The sequence below is a fragment of the Xiphophorus hellerii genome, chromosome 8, assembly GCF_003331165.1.
Source record: "Xiphophorus hellerii strain 12219 chromosome 8, Xiphophorus_hellerii-4.1, whole genome shotgun sequence".
NCBI lineage: Eukaryota > Metazoa > Chordata > Actinopteri > Cyprinodontiformes > Poeciliidae > Xiphophorus > Xiphophorus hellerii.
In genome coordinates, this window is record NC_045679.1 from 25276353 (window position 1) to 25299175 (window position 22823).

General features: G+C 40.3%; 3 protein-coding genes across 6 annotated transcripts; 2 read left to right on the forward strand and 1 right to left on the reverse strand.

Annotated features, from left to right (window-relative positions):
- The first annotated feature begins 78 nt into the window (after positions 1–78).
- Positions 79–5537, forward strand: LOC116724125 (heterogeneous nuclear ribonucleoprotein D0). 3 transcript variants are annotated; one of them, XR_004340109.1, is made up of 9 exons: positions 414–583; positions 1083–1251; positions 2077–2238; positions 2324–2455; positions 2548–2647; positions 3377–3532; positions 3614–3708; positions 4121–4222; positions 5090–5537. XR_004340109.1 is itself a non-coding variant. In XM_032569509.1 (8 exons), exons 1-7 carry the CDS (start codon positions 414–416, stop codon positions 3679–3681), a joined length of 957 nt encoding a protein of 318 aa, XP_032425400.1. In that variant the 5' UTR covers positions 79–413; the 3' UTR covers positions 3682–3708; positions 4121–5153. The 3 variants fall into 3 exon arrangements, 2 of the variants coding, with proteins under 2 accessions (XP_032425400.1, XP_032425401.1); XM_032569509.1 differs by having other exon boundaries at positions 79–583; positions 4121–5153; XM_032569510.1 differs by lacking the exon at positions 4121–4222 and having other exon boundaries at positions 5090–5532.
- On the reverse strand, positions 5240–12428 carry LOC116724129 (vesicle-associated membrane protein 8). Its single transcript, XM_032569515.1, has 3 exons — positions 12246–12428; positions 11276–11446; positions 5240–5958 (listed from the first exon to the last, which is right to left on the reverse strand). Exons 1-3 carry the CDS (start codon positions 12378–12380, stop codon positions 5821–5823), a joined length of 444 nt encoding a protein of 147 aa, XP_032425406.1. The 5' UTR covers positions 12381–12428; the 3' UTR covers positions 5240–5820.
- Positions 5979–21482, forward strand: mat2al (methionine adenosyltransferase II, alpha-like). Of its 2 annotated transcripts, XM_032569507.1 has the most exons (11): positions 5979–6650; positions 16144–16213; positions 16590–16667; positions 18042–18119; positions 18599–18721; positions 18817–18929; positions 19254–19397; positions 19477–19695; positions 19781–19963; positions 20639–20772; positions 20857–21482. In XM_032569507.1, exons 3-11 carry the CDS (start codon positions 16592–16594, stop codon positions 20957–20959), a joined length of 1173 nt encoding a protein of 390 aa, XP_032425398.1. In that variant the 5' UTR covers positions 5979–6650; positions 16144–16213; positions 16590–16591; the 3' UTR covers positions 20960–21482. The 2 variants fall into 2 exon arrangements, with proteins under 2 accessions (XP_032425398.1, XP_032425399.1); XM_032569508.1 differs by lacking the exon at positions 16144–16213.
- Positions 21483–22823: the final 1341 nt, after the last annotated feature.

A 22823-nucleotide genomic window follows, 5' to 3' on the forward strand; every position in this document is an offset into this window, starting at 1 on the left:
ACAAAATTCAACGGAGTGTTTCCGTTAAACCCTTCGAAACGATAGATGGCGCTGTTCAACATTTCGCTTTGTTTACTGACGTGTTTCGAAAGCGCAGAAGGAGTCACTGCGATGAAAACAAAACGACGCTCAGAAATTAACCCTTAAATTTATTGTTTTTAAAAACTCTATCTCTTCCCTTCTGAAACGCAATCCGTTTATTTGACTTTAGCTTGTAATAGATTTTTTTCAAGCCGACTTTGAACGCCTGATACGGACCAGCTTTTTTCCTTTAAACACACTTGGTAATAAATTGCCTATCTAGCCTCTAGCTGTCAGCTTTACCGTTAGCTTAGCTCCTTCTCGCATTGGATTGTTTTGTGTTCCTTTCTGGAGCCCCTTTCGTTGGAAGCAGGTGCTGATAAATTTGAGACATGTCGGAAGATTATGAATTCAGCGAAGACCCGAGCATGATGAGAATGGAGGAGGATGGGGAGAGCAACTGTGACGATCCCATGTCCGCCTCTGGGGACTGTGGCCTGATGATGGGAGGAGAGGCCGACGGATCGAAGATTGACGCTAGTAAAAATGAGGAGGATGAAGGGTATGTTTACGGCGACTCGACTCATATTTACTGTTAATAATATGTTAATCTAGTTGAGCACTATGTCATAGTTTGTCATCTACTCGGATTCCTAATGACCAACTTTTTCTGCTGGCACCTAAACATGTCTGGAGGGGGAAAAAAGTGTCTGCGTTGGTAATAAAATCCAAAGACTAGAGTTTTATACAGCTTTACATACAGCAGTTTGTCTTCACGGTGCATCGATGGGCTTGTTTTGCTCCTTAAGAATATGTTTGATAGGAAAATCAGTCAAAGTCATAAATTTGCCAGAAGCAAATGATTATTTTCTATGATCAAATTCATAAATTTATAATATTCAAACTAGGATTTTCTCTGACATTGTCACAGTCACATCGCTACAACCGTATTTATTGCATTACTATCCACTTTGCCTTTTGCAATTACCTTACTAATGTGATGACAATTGCGGTACAGTAAACAGTGCAGCACTAAGGGAAGTGGACTGCTTTGTTAACAGGAAGATGTTTGTTGGAGGGCTCAGCTGGGACACGACCAAGAAGGACCTGAAGGATTACTTCACAAAGTTCGGGGAGGTGGTGGACTGCACGTTAAAACTGGACCCTATGACCGGGCGCTCGCGGGGCTTCGGCTTCGTGCTCTTTAAAAATCCGGAAAGCGTTGAAAAGGTATCTCTTTGCTGCCGGAGGCTGCGCTTTTCTAGAAATTATGTTGTGCATCTTAAATTTGTTAAGCAAAAATATAATTATTGTTATTTTTTTTATTTTTTTTTTTACACCTTATTTCTTTGAAACCTAGTTTGGACTTACTGTTGGTGGTGTTGGGAATATTTCACAATGGAAACGCATTAAGACGTTTTTATACCATCTTTGCAGTGGAGGACACATTACTGGAGCTCATTTTTCATTTAGCGCTTTTGCTAACTTTGAAAACATTTAGCGCACTTCGCTTCCCCCGATGAAATATTTCCCGATAAGCTCTAAAGTGCTAATTTACTTTGCTGTTTTATAAAACTTCAGTGGAATAAAGTTCGACATCTGTGTTGAAATTTTGCTTATTGGTTGTTATGGTGGTGGTAGTACTTCAAGGGCAGATAGAATTTCAGTCGAAGTTAGCATATTGGCATTAGCCTATGCTAAACATCATGTTGGTGTTACACTTTATCATTATCTTCTGCTAAATATCATGTTGGTTAGCATTTCATCATTATATTCAGCTTAATACCATGTTAGTGTAGGACTTTAGCATTAGCTTCGGCTAAGTGTAGTGTTGGTAGCGCTATAGTGTTAGTGGAACTAATATTTATGATAAGTGTTTTAATCTTAGCTCAACTGACTTTTTAGCTAGCAGTGCTCTTTGTATTTATTTTTTTTTGAGACTACATCCACAGGTCTGCTATATCAGTCTAATGTATTTGGTGTTTTCTTATGCTAAACATGCCTTGAAAGGCTCTATTTCTTTTCTGCTGTTCTATTTGCTTTCTGTCCATGAAGGTTGCCTCACAGAAGGAACACAAACTCAACGGGAAAGTGATTGATCCCAAAAAAGCAAAGGCCATGAAGAGCAAGGAGCCTGTGAAGAAGATCTTTGTAGGTGGGCTGTCCCCAGACACGCCCGAAGAGAAAGTCAGAGAGTATTTCGGTGCCTTTGGAGAGGTTTGTGGTCTCCTAACTTACAAATGTTCTTATGTTATTTTTCTTAAACCCACGGGATGCCATGTCCGTGCTGTAAAATAATCAGGTGGAGTCCATCGAGCTTCCCATGGAGACCAAAACGAACAAGCGGCGGGGCTTCTGCTTCATCACCTTCCAGGAAGAGGACCCAGTGAAGATGATCATGGAGAAAAAGTACCACAATATCGGGCTCAGCAAGGTTCCATCTGTCTTTTTTTTTTTTTTGTCTTGTAGCTTCATAAATACCCGTCTTTAAAAGGTACAATAAACAAGTGTGATTGGCTCCCTCAGTGTGAGGTGAAGGTGGCCGTGTCCAAGGAGCAGTACCAGCAGCAGCAGTACTGGGGAGGCAGAGGAGGATACTCGTCCAGGTCTCGAGGGAGAGGTGGGGGTGAGTTTCTAACGGCAGACCTCCAGCTCCACCTGGTGGTCAGTTCAGGGAATGAAGCAGAAAAGCAGCGCGTGACCCAAAACAGATTTATGAGAACTAATCTCATAGTTAATAATGTTTGAAAGGAAATTTTGGTTACAGAGGTTTCATAGTCCATTTTATTTTATGGGTTTGGTTCTGTGTGGTTTTTATTTGCATTTTTATTTATTTATTGTCTTTACGTGTTTTGTCTGATTTTTGATATGTAAGATGTTCCATTGCTAAATGTTCTTACCAAAATTAAAGCTTATTAGTCTTTGAGAGGGCAAACTTGCATCAGTTTTGCCATTGACGGCATTTTACTTGAAAATGTTCTCAAAGCAACAATATTATTGATTATCACGATAATTTCTGGGAAAATGTGTTTTCCGGCAGAATCTGCTGTTGTGAGAAAGGAATAATTGCTCAAATTAATCAGTTACTGCACTTAAAGAACATCATATTATTCCTATTTATACTATTCTGAATGTCATGCTTTGTAATATTATCTTTGTGTTTTACACTTAAATTGTCAAATTATGTGGTTGAAACATAGAATTTCAGTAGAGCCACGGCAAAAATACAGTTTTTTTATTATCTGGTTTAGTTGTTGCTAAAATAAAGTTCATATTTGAAGTTTGGCAGGCAAAAAAAAAAAGCATATTGATGATCTTTTATTAATACATTGTAGTCTGTGTTATTTGTCTGCAGGTCCCAACCAAAGCTGGAACCAGGGTTATGGTAACTACTGGAATCAGGGATATGGGAATTATGGAAATTATGGTTACGGCAATCAAGGATATGGTGGCTATGGAGGCTATGATTACTCGGGTTACAACAATTATTATGGATATACTGACTACAACAGTGAGTATTTGTGGATATATAGATACATGTATTGCCGTTGCCAAGGTAACACGGTGTGACGGCAGGTTGTGGCTGTTGCAGATCAGTCTGGTGGATATGGAAAGTCACCACGGCGTGGTGGCCACACCAACAGTTACAAACCGTATTAAAGGGACAAACCCTCCACCTCCAAGGAGGTACGTACCACCAACCACATACTAAGCACCGTTAAAAAACTTCAATTAGCTTTTTTTTTTTTTTTTTAACTTTGGTGTTTTTATAATATTTGTGTAATTCTGTTGTTCTTTCTCGTTTTTTTTCTTAAGTGCTTTACAGTAGTGGTAACGTAAAAGGTTCTTGTGACAATAATTTTAAGAGCAGCCGAATCTTCCGCTGCCTCTTTTTTATTTTTTTTTTTGCAATCTTCTCTTTGTTGTTGTTGTTTTTCTTCGTTTTAAACCGTAAAGTTAACAGGTAAACTACTGCTACTACAGTAAATGGATGCCAAAGTTAAGGATGTGCAAAAGGAAAACAGAAAAAGGAAAAAAAAAAAAAAAAGAAAGAGTGTGTTGTGTCCTAACTCTGACATACCTTGTTTGTACCTGCCAGCGGAGCTTCCTTGCAGGCCATGAGCTGACTCCCAGATACTCTCAGGGCCCGCTCAATGCGGACCGGGTATGAGAAGCATACGCTCTCGAATGCTGCCGTTTGGTATGGTCTTACAACATCCTGTATCCGCATTTCTAATCTAAAAAAAAACAATTAAGGGACACGTCCAGCTTTGTCATCTTTCTTTCCATTTGTTTCCTTCATTTATTTTATAAATATATATCTATCTATACTTTTTCTGCGACTGTCTTTTGTAATGTAAGAATTTAAAAATCTACACATGTAATTGTGGTTTTTTCACAGGCCCTTACTCCCCCACAAGTAACGATTGATAACGTATGAATAAATAACGATTTGCTTTCCTAAAGGATACATTCGTCATTCTCTGGATTTTCCAGTTCCTAATGTTAACATATGTATTTTTTTTAAAAAAATGCTTGTTTCTTTATTTAGCTAAAGTAGTCCATGAGCTTAAGCCTGGTTTGGACTCTACTGTGTTGGGGGATAAAGTGCTTTTAATTTGTGTAAATGTATTGTTCTTGTTTTTGTTTTACTGACAGCGATGGAAAAGACTCCTCTTTTTGTTAATTTTCCCTGTAACACATTTTCTTCTTATATCCATTGATTAAAAAACACACACACACGCACCCACACACGCCCACACACACACACACACTCAATCAAAATGTCACCACAATTCCAGAAATTTGCATGTAATGCTCACCATAATGTTGTATCTTTTGACCGATATGAACGTATTTTTAATTTTATTTTTCCCATTTAGTATTTTGACTTCTTCGTCAGGATCCCTAGTTTAATCTATACACATTTTAAAGCTGTAAAACTGTAAAGAAAAATAATTGCTTTCATCACGTAGGCCGTTTAAAAACAGGGGATTCCTGTCTTTCTTTAGTAGCTGAAGACATGTCGCTCATCCACGGCTGACTTGTTCCTGTTTGTTTCCCGCAGGCTCCGGAGGCGAACGCGTCGGCCACAGAGACGATCCGGCTAAAGACATGGCTAGTTTATGAAAGCAAAACGAAGACTGCTTTGAACCCACCGTACATTTCTCCTGTATTTACCCAAGTATTTCAGTGTCTTTTTTGGGGGTTTTTTTTGTTTTTTTGTTTGTTTCTTTTTGGAATCGTTTAGATCGCTTCGGGGTTTTCTCACGTCCTCGTTCTTCCCTGGTTTGTGTTTGAAGTTCTCGCTGCTTCACGTCGTCCCGACCGACGCTTGCAGAGGCGGCAGCAAAGAGACGAGATCACAGTTTTACCTACTTTATGGTGTTCATCAGTCATATAATACAAATATTCTTACAGAGTTTGACATCCATAAACGTACATTATATACACGTGATGTATCGGACATTAAAATGATCAAAATAATAAAGAAAAAAAACAACAACCAAACAAAAGCTCTCGTCTGTGTTTCGTTGAAGAACATGGATCAAATTGGTTTTTGCGTTCATCTGGAGTGTCACGGTTCCATGCCAGCAAACTTAATTATTATTATATTTAATCTCTTTTTTTTTTTCACATCATCATAGAGACCTTAATGGATTGTCATGCGCTGTTTAAATTAAAATTTACATACACATCTCTGAGATATAAAACAACACGTCTTATGTGTGCAAATTAGTTGTCTGGTGGCGATTGCCTCCGCTTCGGGGTGGGGGATGTGTGGGGTGGGGTCAAAGGTTAAATGACCCTGCAGGCAGCAAGGATTATGAGTATCAGGATGATCAGCACAATCGCACCGATTAGGATCATCATTTTAATGTTCTTCCACCAGTACTTCCGGGCGACCCGCGTCGACGTTCTCTGGAAGGAGTCGGCCTGAAAAAACAAAAGAGCGAATTATAACGCAGCTGTTGTGAAGGAAGGACATTTTGTCAGGGTTTTGAGAAAGCATATACTTGGACTTTTTCCCCTTGTTTTCCAATGTTACAACCACAATCTTCAGGATGTTTTCTGTGTTTTTTGTGATAGACCAACACGTCTTTCTACAGATATTTTGGGGATGTCCTCTTACCGTTTTTGAGGTTGAAACAGCCTCTTTGCAATCACCCTAATCTTTAGGTTCCTGCAAAAGTTTTAAGTCGAACAACTTCAAAATGTTTAGCACTTCCAGTCAGATGAAAGGTGTTAGCAGGGTGTCTGCACATTCTTAAAAAGTCTTACTTTTTTCTCTCTCCTGAAATTAAGAGCCTTAAAATGTCCTATATTCATGAATCAAAGTTGACATTAAATACGTTAATCACAGGTCTATTCTGGCACCATTGGAATCCATTTGACAGTAACAATGTTATAAGAGAAGACGTGGCAAAAGTCATGCAGGTCTTGAATTTTGTCGTGGCAGGACAAATTATTTAACCTCTTATATTTACTTTTTAGCTACTTTTTGCTAGCTGCTAATATATCCTCGCTAGCTAGCTCCGACAAGCTGTAACCTGCCGATACCGCGTGTTGGTCTTAAAGACGGCTTCATCCGTCTCCACCTGTTTTTGGGGCTTCTTATTGTGAAATACGTAAGTACCATCATAATGCTTCTGTTTCAAAATAACTGCATGGTAGTTTACTGCATGTGTACATGAATGAAGCAAGCTAATGGGTTTATAGTACGGGACAAGTCAGCTTCCGTCTGCATAGTTTGAAGAGTTTTTCACTCTAGCTCCTCAAATGGTTGTAGCAGTGGTGTCCAAAGTGTGGGCCAAGGGCCATTTGTGGACCATGGAATGATTTTGTGTGGCCCCAGACAACAAGAATGATACAAATGAGCTCTAGTGCCGATATATTAAAATCTTCTGAATTTTAGGTATGACATAAGTAGTTTTTCTTGTACTTTGCAGACTTTTTGCTTTCGATTTAGTTGAACAGGAAGCAGGTCCACAAACATTTAGCAACTTTTACTTGGTGCACCAATTCACCAAATTCGACTAGCTACATTTTAAAGAAAGAGAGAAAACCATCAGCCTGAAAAATGTAGGAAACTTCACATTTACAGATCCATATAATTTAGAGATCAAATTTCTTTATGAATCTTTGTTCATTTTGCTAAATGTATTGTTTGTTTCATTTATTTAAGGTAAAAAAAAAAATAAAAAAAAATTTTGTGGCCCTTTTAACATGAGATTTTTGGTCCACCTGGCAAAACGTTTGGACACCTCTGTTTTACTAAGATTAAGTTCTGTTGGAAAACTGGTTCATTTGGGCTGGAATCAGAAAAGTGCCTCTTCTGTTCGGTTAATTTGATGTGATTTTCCAGAGCAACTCTAAATTTCTAAAAATGAACATTTGGGCATGAATTTATTTTCAGTGAATAAACGAAATGCAGCGTTCTGATAGGCTTCCACTGGGTGCCGTAACCTTAGCAACTAATCAAAGCAGCCAAAGGAAACAATAGCATTTACAAGAAGACACAATGGTTTCTGCTACATTGGAGGAAGTCCGAATGTTTAGTTTGGAAGTGGAACTGAATGAAATTTGAATTCCTCCTGTGAGAGTTTGGTGCTGTCTCACCAGCCTCGGCCTCCATTTTAAACATGGCCGCTCGTCACATTGGGCCAATAATAAACGGCTTTGTTTACATTCTGACTATTTTCATGAAAGTAACACAAACGGCACTGTACGGTCACTGTTGGTGATAATGTATCTGCAGTGTTTGAATACATTAAAATACAGGAAAGTATATGATGGCGTATTAGGGAGTACATTTCCAGCAAATAATCTCAGGAATTCTGTAGAAAGAGCAAAGTCATTGCTGAGATTAATCTCAAAATTTCTATGTTTTTTGGTGGAGACTTACTCCTTTTTTCCCCTTCTATCTGCATTGGTCCTAATATGGCGTTGTAGAAAAGTACGGTATACCATTACTGTTTAAAAAATACTGTTATATGGGACTCCCAGCATGACACTGTGCTGTAGTTTGACCTCTTTTTCCTTACCTATGGAAGTTATTTAATCTAAATTAATCCCAAGCTGAAATGAATACCATGACGATTTATGATGTTGGAATCTACTCTCTTTTGGCTAAACAACTTAAAATGTATCTTTGTTTTACAGTTTAAAGTCCTCACATCGGGCCAATGTATATTTCTGCAACCAACATGTGAAACGTCTGTTTTCCGACGGTCAAAACAGTCAGTATGATTACAATCATAATGATTACAATCACCTGATTTAACCATACTGTGTCTAGGACACCTGTAAAATAGAGGGCATAATAAAGTAAAAGTGTGTGAAAAGAATTTCCACCTTACTCCTACAACTCTCGATGCTTTGCATATATTTTGAGGCTTGCGTCTGGATCACCATTCTGACGTGTGTAAGCTATTTCTCCCTCTCGTAGAGCAAATGCAGATTAAATCTGACGTTTGAAGAAGCAAAAGCGGCTGCACCTTAAAATTTGATGGCATAGTCAAAGCTGTACCTTCACTCTTAAAAGATTTGGTATCTGACCTCTGATTACGTTGGTAGTGCATTTAACTCTGTTGCTGTGAGCAGAGAAGTGAGGTAAAGTATGATTTCACTTAAAGCAAATCTGCTAGCAGTACAGAACTGGGCACTGACTACACTGAAGTGTCTGCATGCGTTGATGAGTTCCCTTTAATTAAAGGAAGTACATAGTTATTTCTGAACACAGTATCATATCTGATCTCTTAATCATTTTTTCGAGCTAAGCATTTCTTCTCTGCTAATCGGTTGTAGCTGAACTCAAGGTTTGTTTGTCTTTTTCCTTCTCTGGGCTTTTGGTGATAAAATGAATGAAGTAAACGTAAAGGCTTTTTCGGTATGTGGGAATGACACGACCTTTAAATCTGATTCTCTGTCGAAAACCCGACCAAGCCTGCATCTGATCACAGAGCGAATCTCATTTCCACTTTGGGTGCATGTTCAACACACACTTCTTACGCGTGAAGATGTGAATAGCGCCGCAAGGAACGTGACGTTTGTAACTGTTTTTTATATCAAAACAGAGCAAACGAAGGAGACACTCAGCAACGCGCTCTGTCCCCGTTGGATTGAGATTCAGATTAGCTTTACTTTGGTAAATTTACAACAATTCAAAACAGGAAAACAAAATCCAGTGTTATTTTACAAGCCAATAATTCACCATAATAATTTATCCTTGGAATCATTATGTTCTATGGAAACACCTAAGTGTCAAAAAATCTAGCTTTGGATTTGAGGTCAGAAGCAGGCATCGAAACAACTCCACTACATGATGCTGCCATCACCATGCTTGTATATTTTCTTTCTTTTTGTCCCCCTCAGTGTTCTTGGTTAGGAAGGCCTCTTTTTGTGTTGGATAAATAAAACATTTCTATTCTGTGTTTAATACAATAATTGTCCCTTTTGGAATGAGAACATTTTGGTAAAAATAAAAAAAATACATACATAATTCAAACCCTCAGATGAACATGACATTAATTTGACAGCGTTCCAATCTACAAAAAATCTTATCATTTTTGCATCAAAAAATGTTAAAACACATCAATTATGCTGCTGTTTTTGAAGGGGAAATGAAGTCGGAAATTAAACACCTTGAAAGCAGCTGTCCTTGTATGTCTGCGATTATTGGGTGACGATGTAGGAGCAGATTTAAAACTTCTCCAGCACACCCAGGCTAATTTGTATAGAAATGAAACTTGATCTGCGGACGCTAAGCCGTGTGTGGATGCAAGCTTTTCAAGAGAAAACGCTCTAGTAAAAACATTCAGTTAAAAAGTACAATATATAATATATGCATTTGTAAATTTAGTACAACGTATGCGGACTGATACTTGACCATTACATTCATTTTTTCCTACAGGATAATCTGCATAATGCAGTTTTTTTTTACTGCATCATTTATCCTCTGCTATCCTCAGTCACATAATCTAGTTTATTTTTAAACTATGTTCTACATATTATTTACCATGATAATATCAAAGTGAAAACTGATTTCTATAAAATCATGACAAATAAAAATATGCACCATAAAATAAGTGATTGACCGTTTAAAATGACCGACCCATTGTGAGACAATGGTGCTGGTTGTCTCACAATGAGTGGACTAGAGATCGCCTTGAGTGCAGTGATTGTCTCACAGGTCATAGTTTAAAGATACTTTTGTCTAGTAGGTCAATTCGCTGGTTAATCAGTATCCATGGCGACTAATTTTGTCTTTAAGACTGAGCTGTACTGTTGCGTTGGTTCTTCACCAGTCAAAACTTTATGGGAGACTTTCAGTGACAGACATTTCCATAACAAATGTGCAAAACTCTTTGTCTATATTCCGCTAATGTAAAAACAAACAAGAACAATTTTGCAATTGTGGTGTTTCCATTAAATGAGAAATGCAATCAAAATCACATGTGAATAAGCTTGTTCACGCGATAAGTCATTAATAGTCATGGCAGCGACAGTTGCAAACAGCTACATGAGAGATATTCATAATATAGTCGCGGCGGTAACAATCACCATCTATCAGACATCAGAGGAGACGATGGCGTCTTATTCAGGTGTTGGAGCGACAAGCTCCGCCTACTTGGGAGCGGCTACGTATGCGGCGTTTTGGGGAAAGTGTAGTCGGTTATTTTCTAGAAGAGCGGTGGATTCAACACGTTGGAATGACACAACTTTTTATGAGTTGTACGACGCCGCACATCGTACGAAAGAACCAGAGACAATCCATCCTCCTCCTACTACTTCCTGTTGTTTTCTTTGTTGTTTTCTCCAGTGGTAACATCCGGTTGCTGATCATGTGACTCAGATGATGCGAAAAATGTGTTCTCATTACAGTTTGACATCGATTTCTTTCTATGAAGCAGATGTGGTTTTGTCATTTTAAGTTGCGTGACTTAATGGAAACGCAGCTGGTGTTGGCATAGAGCAGGAGTGTCAAACTCCAGTCCTCAAGGGCCGCTGTCCTGCAACTTTTAGATGTGCCTCTGCTGCACCACACCTGAATAGCATAATTAGGTCTTTAGCAATGCTCTGGAGAACTGATCTACACAAGGAGGAGGTAATTAAGCCATTTCATTCCAGTGTTTTGTACCTGTGGCACCTCTAAAAACTGCAGGACAGCGGCCCTTGAGGGCTGGAGTTTGACACCTGTGGCATAGAGTAAGTGGTTCAAGCTTCCACTTCATTTTTTTTGTCTCGTACTCACAGATGCTTGGAGGTCGTCCGTCTTCCCGATGAGGTCGTCTATTTTGTCGCCCCTCTCCAGCACCTTGTTGATGTTGTCCTTCAGTATAACTTTAACTTCATTGACCTGACTCTGCACCTGGTCGAACGTGCCGGAGGAGGCCGCGTCGGCCGGCTGAGGGTTCGCTTCAGCCTGTACGGGACACAAACGGTGGCGACCGTTTTCAGTTTTGGTCGGGGATCAAACATTCAACGGAAACTGAAAGCCTCGCAGGCAGAAGCTCACAGAGGAGCTCCTGCCGTGGGCTTCTCTTCCTGGTACTGTTCTATACAGGAAGCGCTTTGACGCCTGACCTATTTTCAGCTGGACCTGTTTGACATAAACTAGCTCTAAATCACAAAACAAAGGTAAACTGAGTCGAGCTGAAAACCGGGGACCCACTTAAAATATGAAGAATATCCATTAGAATAAACCCGAAAGTAAACTTTTGTGTTTAAAAAAGAAAAAGTTTTACACTCACCATAGTATCTTTCAATCCCAACGGATCAAACTCAGCTTCATATGAATGAAATCAAACAAAAGCCGTCCAGCTGCAGTCCCACCTGTGTGGTAAACAAAAGCAGGGGATCCTCAGGGTCCTTCTTCTGCTCTCACATGACTCACACGGCCTGGGCTGAACAAATTCTTGCTAAAGGTTGAGCCTCCGCTCAGTTATCCATTAACCAGCAGTTGCCTCAATCAAACTCTCAATGGTTTCAGAGCCGTTTGGCATCACCAGCAAAGAATTAGAGCAACTTCTGCCCTCGTTGAGGCTGCGCTTTCATTTCCTGCTTCACAGTAACAGAGCTGCTGCATATTCATTAACAAGACAACAACAGTTCTGTGGTCATTAAATGAGGGGGGGAAAAAAAGAACTAGTTTGTTCAACACATCTCTTAGTTGCATTTCTAGGTGGTTTTTTTTCTTCTTGTTTTTTTTTTTTTTTACATACCATCAGCTGTCTGGAGAGGATCCAGGCCGGCGCTCTGCTGATATGTCCGGGCAAAGGGCTGTGTGTTTTCGACACAGGCAGATTTGCAAGGCAATAAAGGGGGTGAGGTGAAGTCACGCTCTTGCTCCACTTCATTTCCTCATCCTGCGCAGCGGCGGCGGCGCCTCGCCGTTTCAGTCGCCATCTGCTTCACGCAGACCACAGTGAAGCAACAGTTTCTACCTTTTTAGGTTTTACTAGATTACACACTCAGTTATGTATTTTGTGAGTTGTTTGTATCTTTGACCTCACGATGGATCATTTCTTCTCTTGGTTTCATGTGTTAATTTGAAACAAACTATTTGGTAATCATGTATTTTTATCCACTTCCTTTGCTATTAAGATTTTTTTTCATTTTTAACAACTTGTGGGGATAAATTGCCACATTCTCACATCTTGCGTGTAATTTAATGAAACTGTATGTCGTCGTGTTTGTAATGCGCTGTTTTCCAGTTTGTTTTGGTTCTGACTCCCATTTGATTCCCACTGAATCATAAAAGATGTTGAACTATGAAGCATGAAACCAAAAATAATAAATGGAGTCATGTTGCCACGTTTCCTTACAGCATATTTCCAACACCTGTTAAATTCATAACTTATTTGTAGCAGCTTTGTGCCTCTACACGGTGTTAGAAGATTATTATGCAAGTCATATTTTCTCAGATTTTCCTAAATGCTCAATGCAAATGATGGTCAGTATAATTTTCAAGTCATGAACTATTACAGTATAAATCAAATTTTACTGAACAAAGCTCCCCATGAGAACAGGATTTTTTTTTCAAAAATAAAAAACTCAAAATGAACTGTTCTAAATTATTATGCTCAGCAGATTTTCTAAACATTTTATGGATTATAAAGAACTGCATTCGGTCATTCTTTGAATGTGCAGCATTAAGTGGTCACATGTAGTAAAATCAAAAGCTATTTCAATCAAAAACATCTTAATGTTACATGTTAACATTGGACCTTCTTTGATATCACAGCACAATTCTTGATCCATTGAACTTGTGAGTTTGTGGAAAGTTTCTGCTTGAATTTCTTTGCAGGATGTCAGAAAACCTTCCCAGAGCTGCTGGTTGGATATGAACTGCATTCCACCCTCAGATCTTCTGCTTGAGGAAACTCCAAAGGTTCTCAATAGGGTTGAGGTCAGAGGTCACACCATGAGTTTCTCCCCTTTTATGCCCATAGCAGCCAATGACACAGTGGTATTCCTTACAGCATGAGATGGTTCATTGTCATGCATGAAGATGATTTTACTGCTGAAGGTTCGGCTCTTTCTTTTGAACCATGAAAGAAAGTGATCAGTCAGAAAGTCCAGATACTTTGCTGAGGTCATTTTCACACCTTCATGGACTCTGAAGGGTCGACCAATAATTCTCTCCTCATGAATTCAGCCCACAGCATGACTCCACCACCTCCTTGCTGACGTCACAGCCGTGTTGGGATGTAGTGGCCATCCACCACCGATCCACTACTGCATCCATCTGGACCATCCAGGGTTGCACAGCAGTCATCAGTGAATAAGTCTGAAAATGAATCTTCATGTCTGGCTGGGCCCACTGGACCGTTTCTGCTTGTGAGCTCTGGTTAGGGGCCCAATAGTAGGTTGATGCACTGCAAGCCTCTGGAGGATCCTCCACCTTGAGGTTCCAGAGGCTCCAGCAGCTTCAAATAACTGTTTGCTGCTTTGTAAAGGCATTTTAACAGCTGCTTTCTTAATCTGATGAATGTGTCTAACAGAAACCTTCCTCATTTTGCCTTTATCTGTACAAACCCATCTTTGTTCTGAATCAGCCACAAATCTCTTCACAGTACAGTAACGCTTCAGATTTTGTTAAATATCTAATGTTTTCATAAGGCACTACACTATCTGATGATTTTCGTCAGCAGAGATTCTTTCTCTTTCCCATATTGCTTGAAACCTGTGGCCTGCTTAATAATGTGGAACATCCTTCTTAAGTAGATTTCCTTTAATTGAGCTCACCAGACAAACTAATCAACCAGCTCTCTGAAATTAATTAGAGTGATTCAAAGAGCCCTGACACACAACACCATCTATGAATTTAATAGCACAACAAAAAATTCAATCTTTATGACACTTAAATCCAATTTGCATAATAATTTGGAACACGGTGTATAGTTGCTGAGCTTTTTTTTTTTTATCCATTTCCTTTCGTAGTTCTGGACCTGGTTTGCAACCATTTTCTGTCTCTACTTGTTGCTCTGTTTTGGATGGAAGCCCATTTCTGCCATGAAAGGAAATAGAAAACCCCACCAGGAAGTCGTGTTTTCAACTTTCAAAGTCATAATTATGAGACAGAAAGTCAAAATTTAGACTTTCAAAGTCAAAGTTGTGAGATTCACAGTCACAATTAAGAGCATAATATCTTTGAAAGTCAAGATTATGACTTTTAGTCTCAAAACTCAACAATCCTGACTTTAAAACGTGTAATTATGACTTCCTTAAGGGCGAGTTTTCTTTCTTTTGTTTTTTATAGCAGAAATGGGCTTCAAAAGTTTTGTTGTTTTCTTCTTAAGGTTTTGTGTTTATTTGCATTTCTCTTGAGGTTACTGCTTTAATCAATTTCTGGTCCAATATTGTAGATTTTTTTTTGTAAAGAATCGAAGACATTCTTCGATACCTAAGACGTCTAAAGTGGAGCAAAAACATTTAAAACAATAGCAGTAAATGTATTCAAATAACCGTTTCTAATCAGCAGCCTCTTCAGTCGTTGACGGACTGAAATGTGAATAAAATCTTAAGCCGAATGCAGTTTTTCTTCCTCTCTTCTTGTATTTGTTCCTCGCACGTTTTGCAACACAACAAGCTGGGAAATTTGTGTAGCATTTCATCAGAGACGAACAGGGAAGCAAAGAAAACGTTAAATAAGTGAAGCTTAAAAAACGTCCATCAGAAACTCCTCTGTGAGTTTAACTTTCCCTCAGATAAAGCGGATCTGGGCGTGAGTCACATCAAGGGACACTGAGGATCCTGCATGTCAGCAGAAATACTGAAACGACTGCAGGGTAATAAAACCTTAAGGACTTTAGACAAACTGTTAGCAACGTTTACTGTAATGTTTGGGGTTTGTCTGTAATGTGGGAGGTAACACCGGCTTTCTACAGTTGGGATTTTTCACTTTCGTTTCGATTCTGAAATCTGTGGTTTTCCAACAGAACACTAAAGCAAAAACAAAAAAAACCCACAAATACTGCTGTTGTTGGCTATTCAAGACACAATTTTCTAGTTATTACATACTTTTAATATAATATCCTTACTCCAAGTGAGCAAAGGTCAAAGTAAATTCTCACCGTCTCTGTTCTGAAATTCAACACAGAAACTTGTTTTTGTTCAATCAAAATGTGAATGTGCTTTTTATGATGTGCGATTTTATTTAAGCAAACAAAATAGCCAGATTTGTGTGAAATTGACCTACAAATCGCAGATTGAAAACTTCAACAGGGTCTCACACCATCGTGTTGTTATGACACAGGAGTACAGCTGGTAACATTTTAGGGATGATTTGTTCGTTTTCTGGGCCAGAAGAATTTGTTTTTTTTTGTCTAAGGTTAACAACTTGAGTGAGACATTAATCAGTCTTTCTATAGCACTTGTTTTTTTAACAGGTGTCCATCTACACCTGTAGAAGAGGATAAAAGCCACTGACAAGAAAAAAAAGAGATAATAATAATTCTAACTTTATTCCCAGAAATGTTTTTCCCAGAGAATTCATTTGTCTCTGAATTTTGACTTTAATCTCCTGAAATCAAAAGACACTAGGTTAAAGTCAGAATTTTAAGAAAAATTTCAAAATTTTTTTATACCAACCGTGTATGCTTGTTTCCTCAATTCTAGATTTCAGTCCAGAAACCACAAAGTCCTTCAGAGAGCAACACATGGCACCCCTGGTCTACAGTATACCATAGTGAGCAATATTACATGTATTTTACTGTTGTCAAAATGCTCTGGTTCCAGTTCAATGTAAAATGTAACACCACAGCGACACCTAGCGGCACCAAACATTCCTGGAAGCTGTTCAGCCATCAGCCTGCAGGGTTCGGAAAGGCCCGAAAACTTTCACCGAGATGATTTATAGCAGCTCATTTCCGCAGGAGCGCTGAAGCAAAACGTTCACCCGGCGGTTTTATCCTGCTGACTTTTATCTAAACCAACCTGAGCTCCAACCTCCACAGTTAATCATTGCTTTTTACAGCCACTACGGTCATAATCCAGCTCTATTTTTTTTTTACTTCTGCGTCGCCACGTTTGAACTCCGCTAAACCTGCGCTTCTCTTCAGCAGAGATGAACCCCAGCAGAGGAAAGCGCAGCGGGAAGACTTTTCTGTTCACGTCCGAGTCTGTGGGGGAAGGACACTCCGGTACTGTACCCACTCGAGCTTCCGCCGACCGACACAGAGCACACACACACACACACACACCCACGCACACACACACACACAATGGCGAAGGAAGGCTGCAGAACACGCTGTCTGCACATGTGCGGATTCGGTCGAGCTGTTCTGAAAACGGTACCGCAGGCGACGCAGCAACTTCCTAACAGTCATTTATTTCAACTGCGCTTAAAGACGAAAACGGACTAAACATTTAGTTTATGCTACAACATTTTCATATGGAAGAAAGTTGAATGGGAATGGTTCAGAACATTTGTATGGAGTTACAAAAGTGCCAACTTTTAAAAAAAAAATGTTTTAATTTTTTTTGTACATATCTGTTAAAACTGGCACCATGTTGTGACAGTATAATATGAAGTAGATAATCAGTGAAAAGATCCTCCACCTCCTCCGTTTGAAGAAATACATAGTTTCCGGTCAACCCCCCCCCCCCAAAAAAAAACTATCAGAGCCAGGAGGAGGGGCCTTAGCGCTGCCAATCATCCTCACAGACTTGCTGCTAAATGTGCTAATGGCGGAGAAATAACTCACCGTTACAGGAAAACCGTTTATCCGCGTCATCTGTGACTGTGCCAAGTAGCATTAGCAGAGAGCAAGTTAGTGAGGTGGGGTGGGGGCATGATTGACAGCTCTAAGACCCGCCTCCTGGCTCTGATTGGTTGTTTCTAGTTGGCACTGGGAGAATTTAGAGGTGCCTGATTTTTTTTTTCATAGATTATCTGTCTCATACCGTACTGTCACAACATAATGACAGTTTGAACAAATATGTAAAACAATATGTCTTTCTATAAAACTTACATACTGCAACTTTAAATAAAAAAACTAAATAATTGAATGATTGCTTTAGTGACTCAATGATTAAACAAATATATAATTTATTATCTCAGTGGGACATATTTATGTCTCAGAAGTATAGTTATTTTAATTGTCCGTTTTGCCTATTAAAAAAGTGTCTATTGGGCGAGGTTAACGTCTTTATGCAAAATATATGGTGCAAAGTGGGCTTACAGGTTAACCAATCAGAGAGGCAGTTTAAGTTGTCATGGTGCAATAAATCAGATAAAAATACTGAAAATAATTATTGACAAAACATATGATTTAACAAATATTTATAAAATTGAATTAGATCATTATTCATCGTCCACACCTACATTTATAGTAATAGTAATTTCTAATACAAATGATTTGCTTACAATAATATAAATGCACTTAACTTATTGCAGTAATTCATAACTGTCAAACTAAATGTTCCTAATAAAGAGGCCGGTGAGTGCCTGATCGTTTTACAGACACTTTCTGTTCCCGTTCTCTTTTTAAACTTGACGTCTTTTGTTTCTGCAGATAAAATGTGCGATCAGATCAGCGACGCCGTCCTGGATGCTTACCTGAGTCAGGACCCGGACTCCAAGGTGGCCTGTGGTGAGTCTGAACATCACTGACGTTCTCTAATCATCTCTCCTCCTGTTCATCTCTTGTGTATATTTTTCCACCCTTTTAACACCGTTTGAGAAAAACAAAAAAACAAAACAAAACAAACCAGCGCTGTCATTTATTTCTGTGCTTCAGTGAAACACCCCATAATCCTTTGCTGCATCACTATCACAGTCACATGACCGAACAAGTACCACACGACCAGCCGCCTCCACGAACACAAACAGCAACGGAAATAAACATCGTTTGTTAATATTGGCTCAGTTTTACTTATGCAATCCATGCGATGTGGATTCCGATATATCGTGCATCCCCTGTGGATTACTGTTGTTGGCAGCGGTGTTAAATCTGCTTATTAAAAAAAGGTTAACTTTGGAAACTCTGCCACATTAAACAAAAGCCGAAACGTAAAAGATTGGCTAGCGTTTGCGGAACCCCCTGATCGTGTGTTGAAATCCTGATTCCAGAGTGCGTGGCAAAGACTGGCATGATTTTACTGGTTGGAGAAGTGACATCTAAAGCCATCGTGGATCTCCAGTCCGTCGTCCGAGACACCATCAAGAAGATCGGCTATGATGACTCGTCGAAAGGTATCGCGCGGTTGACTCATTCGTGGACGTTTGCAGGTACGTCCCCAGAAAGTCGGGCAAAGGATCAAAAACCTGCTGCTTGTTTCTGTCCTCAGGTTTCGACTACAAGACCTGCAACGTGCTGGTGGCCCTGGAGCCGCAGGCCGAGGAGATATCGGACTGTGTGTTTGAAGGAAGAGATCAGGAGGACATCGGGGCTGGGGACCAGGTTCAGTATCTGACCTTGTACTGTAAATGCACCTGACATACAGAGAGTCCGAGCGTCCGCAAAAAGTCTTAAATTCATCTATCAAAAATTAAAGCCTTCAAATGTCTTCAGTTAATTAAAAAGAATGTAAGTTGGCTTACATTGAAAGCTAATTACAGGTGAGTGGATGCAGCTGGGGAAGGACCAGGGAGGGACAAATGAGAAAATGTCAACAGATCTATAATGGAAGGCTTCAATCAAAGCATATCCATCTGTTGGTTTTAGTTAAAAGTCCAGACCAAAAGGCATTGGGCACCTTTAATCACATGATGTTTTTATTTCCAGGGCCTGATGTTTGGCTACGCCACTGACGAGACAGAGGAGTGTATGCCTCTAACCCTCCTGCTGGCTCACAAACTCAACCACAGGATGAGGGAGCTTTCGCTTAACGGAGAGTGTCCTTGGATACTACCAGACTCCAAGTCACAGGTGTGGAAACTTACCCTTCAGCGTTTTGTGTCTTTGTTCTGTTTTCGTTAGCCCCGTTGTCTCTGTCGCGGTCCGTCAGGTTACGGTGGAGTACCGAGACAGCGAGGGCTCCCTGGAGCCGCTTCGCGTCCACACGGTGGTCATCTCCGTGCAGCACAGCCCCGACATCACCCTGCAGGAGATCAGGCACAACCTGATGGAGAAGGTGGTGAAAATTGTCGTTCCTGCCAAGTATCTGGACGAGAAAACCGTCTACCACCTGCTGCCGAGTGGCAAGTTTCTAATGGGAGGCCCACAGGTCGGCGTCGACGCAACTACAGGCGTGACAGATGTTTTCCTTTTTAAAACGCGACATGTTGGGGTTATGCTATCTGTGCCTACAGGGTGACGCAGGACTCACGGGACGTAAAATCATCGTGGACACCTACGGAGGGTGGGGCGGCCACGGAGGTGGAGCTTTTTCCGGGAAGGACTACTCCAAAGTGGATCGGTCAGGCGCCTACGCGGCCCGTTGGGTCGCCAAGTCTCTGGTCAAAGCGGGGCTGTGCAAGAGGGCCCTCGTTCAGGTGAGACCCACGCAGTGTTCCTGGTAACTGTAAAAGCAATGGGACGCAGGGTTTCCCCCAGAAAACCTGCTCCAAGCTTGGTAGTAAGGGCGCTAGTGCAGTCCACCATGTTTGTGTGTAAAAAGAAAATGTTAAAAGTTACAAAAATTCAGAGGTGCACAAGCAGGCATCATGGGACCACCAGGCAGGTGCAGGGATGTGCAATTGGTGAGCACTCAAGACCTTGTTGACGTTTCGCTAATGACGAAAAAACACAATGTCGCAAATGCTGTGTTTTCATCACATACGAAACGCGATTAAAATCACACCTGAATGCATTTGTTCGCGCAATAAGCCGTTAGAAAACACGCCGCGGCATCATCCTGCCAACTTCCTGTCATCTTCTGCTTGGCTTGTCGCCAGTGGCAACTTCTGGTTGTCGGTCATGTGACTCGTGTGGTGTGAAAAAATGAGCAGTTTTGCAAATTAAACCAATTTAAATACAGCTAAAAACAAACGTCTCATCCTTGCGCCAAATCTTTTTTTTTTTTTTTTCGATAAATGAGTTTATTTCGACATGGCCATGTTTCCAGTAAGCAGATTTATTTTTGGAAAGGCCAAGTAGCACGACTCTGTGGTCGAAACGCAGCGGAATGGAAACGCAGCTCGTGATGCTTTCCGTGGTATTCCTCTCAGATCTCGTACGCCATCGCCGTGAGTCACCCGCTCTCCATCACCGTGTTCCACTACGGCACGTCGGACAGGGACGAAGACGAGCTGCTGCAGATAGTGAAGAAGAACTTTGACCTCCGACCTGGAGTCATTGTGAGGTACGTGAAGTCCCTCCCACCCCCATCACGTAGGAGCCCTGAAATAAAAGCCGTGCGTGTGACGCTGTTTCCTGTCATTTACAGAGAGCTGGGACTAAAGCGGCCGATTTACCAGGCCACGGCCTGCTACGGTCACTTTGGAAGAAAAGAGTTTCCATGGGAACAACCAAAGAAACTTGTGTTTTAACTCAAGATATTAACAGATATGCCCAAGATCATTAGCAAAATACGCTTTAGTGTTGTTGATTTATTTCTTTGTTCACTAATGAAATCACAGATGAAGATTTATGTAAACCGTTTGATATGCAGTCGTAGACACCCGATGAAGATCCGTATGTTTAGCATATTCTTAAAAAGTCTTAAATTCACGTATCTAAAATGAAGGCCTTAAGATGTCTTGAATTCATCTTTAAAAAGTAAGTAGGTCTTAAATGTGTTAATCACAGCTCTTAAATTTTGTATTCTGTGTAGTTTAATTTTCTCGTGAGACTTTTCTGTCAAACATTTGCGTCGCACGCAGACATCATCTCATTCTGTGACTCGAGGCGGTTGAGGCTAACGCTAACTACCTGCTAATAAAATAGGAAATGGTAATAAACTTATGACCTCATTTCACATCCTGCAAATGGATTTAATGATTCTCCATGAGATTTTTTCTTTTTTTGAACTTTGAATATATTCTATTGTGAATAAATTGTGAGTAAATTGCACACATGGGAAGACTTTTTTTTTTTTCCTGGCACGTTCAGCTCCGCATATCCTCCACCTGTAGATGGTGCCGTTGCTTCACACACGAGGGATACGTTAAACCTTTGGCCTTGACGCTCTTTTCTGTCATCTGTTAGTCATTTGTAGCTGTTGCGTTCAAAGAAACTGATGCACGCCGACCAAACAGTTAGGTCAGCTGCCTCCGAGAAGCCGTGACTTGTAATGTGACGACATGCCGAGTTTCACCGTGCACACGTCGAATATCATCTGTTTTTTTCCAAGTGGGAGAGAACCAACCGCGCCTCTGAGAGCGTTGCGTAATTTATCCAGCAGGCTGTTAGGAGTAACAAGAGGACGCTGTGATGTTATCAGAGGACTGGACTCTGTGATATGTGGCGAAACCTTGTGTGAGACTGAAACAACGTGGAAGCAATTGTGAACACTGGTGAGGATGTTGAGGCTATTCCCCTCAAAGGTGTGTCCAGACTTTAACTGTGAAGTTAAAACTTTGATTGAAAATGTTTTTTGTTCCTTCTTCCGTTTTTGTTATTTTAGTTCTAGTTAACCACAGTAGCCTCGTGACGTTGTAGAGCCAGAGTACTGGCGCCAGCGGGATTTCGCGGTGAAATCTTTTACCTCTCTCTCCTGAATACTGGAGACACTTTTTTTTTTCTAGACTGTCAAAAAAAGGAATTATTCCTAATTTTCAATCAGCCATTCGACGGTGTTTAAAAGGTAATTGAATCCTGATGCGGGGACAATTATTCATCGTTTAAGGTTATTTGCATTAATTGGAAATATTAATGGGTTCTTTTGGGTGTAGAGAGGAGATGAATATTTGGTCACAGAGGAGCTCCACCACTCCAGGCGCTCACACGTCCGCTTGTATTACCCGGCAACCTCCACGGCTGAACAGAGGGAGCCTGGAGATTGGGGGGGGGGGGAAATATTCACAAAGTGAAAGTGATTCTAAGGAAATGCAGAGAGGAGCTCAGGAAAATCCTCCGCTAATGTTTCTTCAAAGTATCTTGAATTACAATTGCAAATTTCCAAGAAATTCAGCTCCCTTTTATTTTGCCTGTATTTCATCCGATGAAGAGCCCTCCTTGTTGTCATGGTGACATTTTTGCTGGCAAACCTCAACTCGGCCTTGTTATTATTTCTCAGATGGGTTTGGTTTTTATTTATTTCCCCCAGATACATAAACTAGACTAAAACCCCAGTTTCTGTTTTTATGCGGCCATATTGAATGTTGATGCCCCACTTGGCAGCCAAAATGGATTAATTTTTATCGGAGATATTCTAATAAAGTGACCATTTTTTTCTGTTTACGGTAGTTCCTG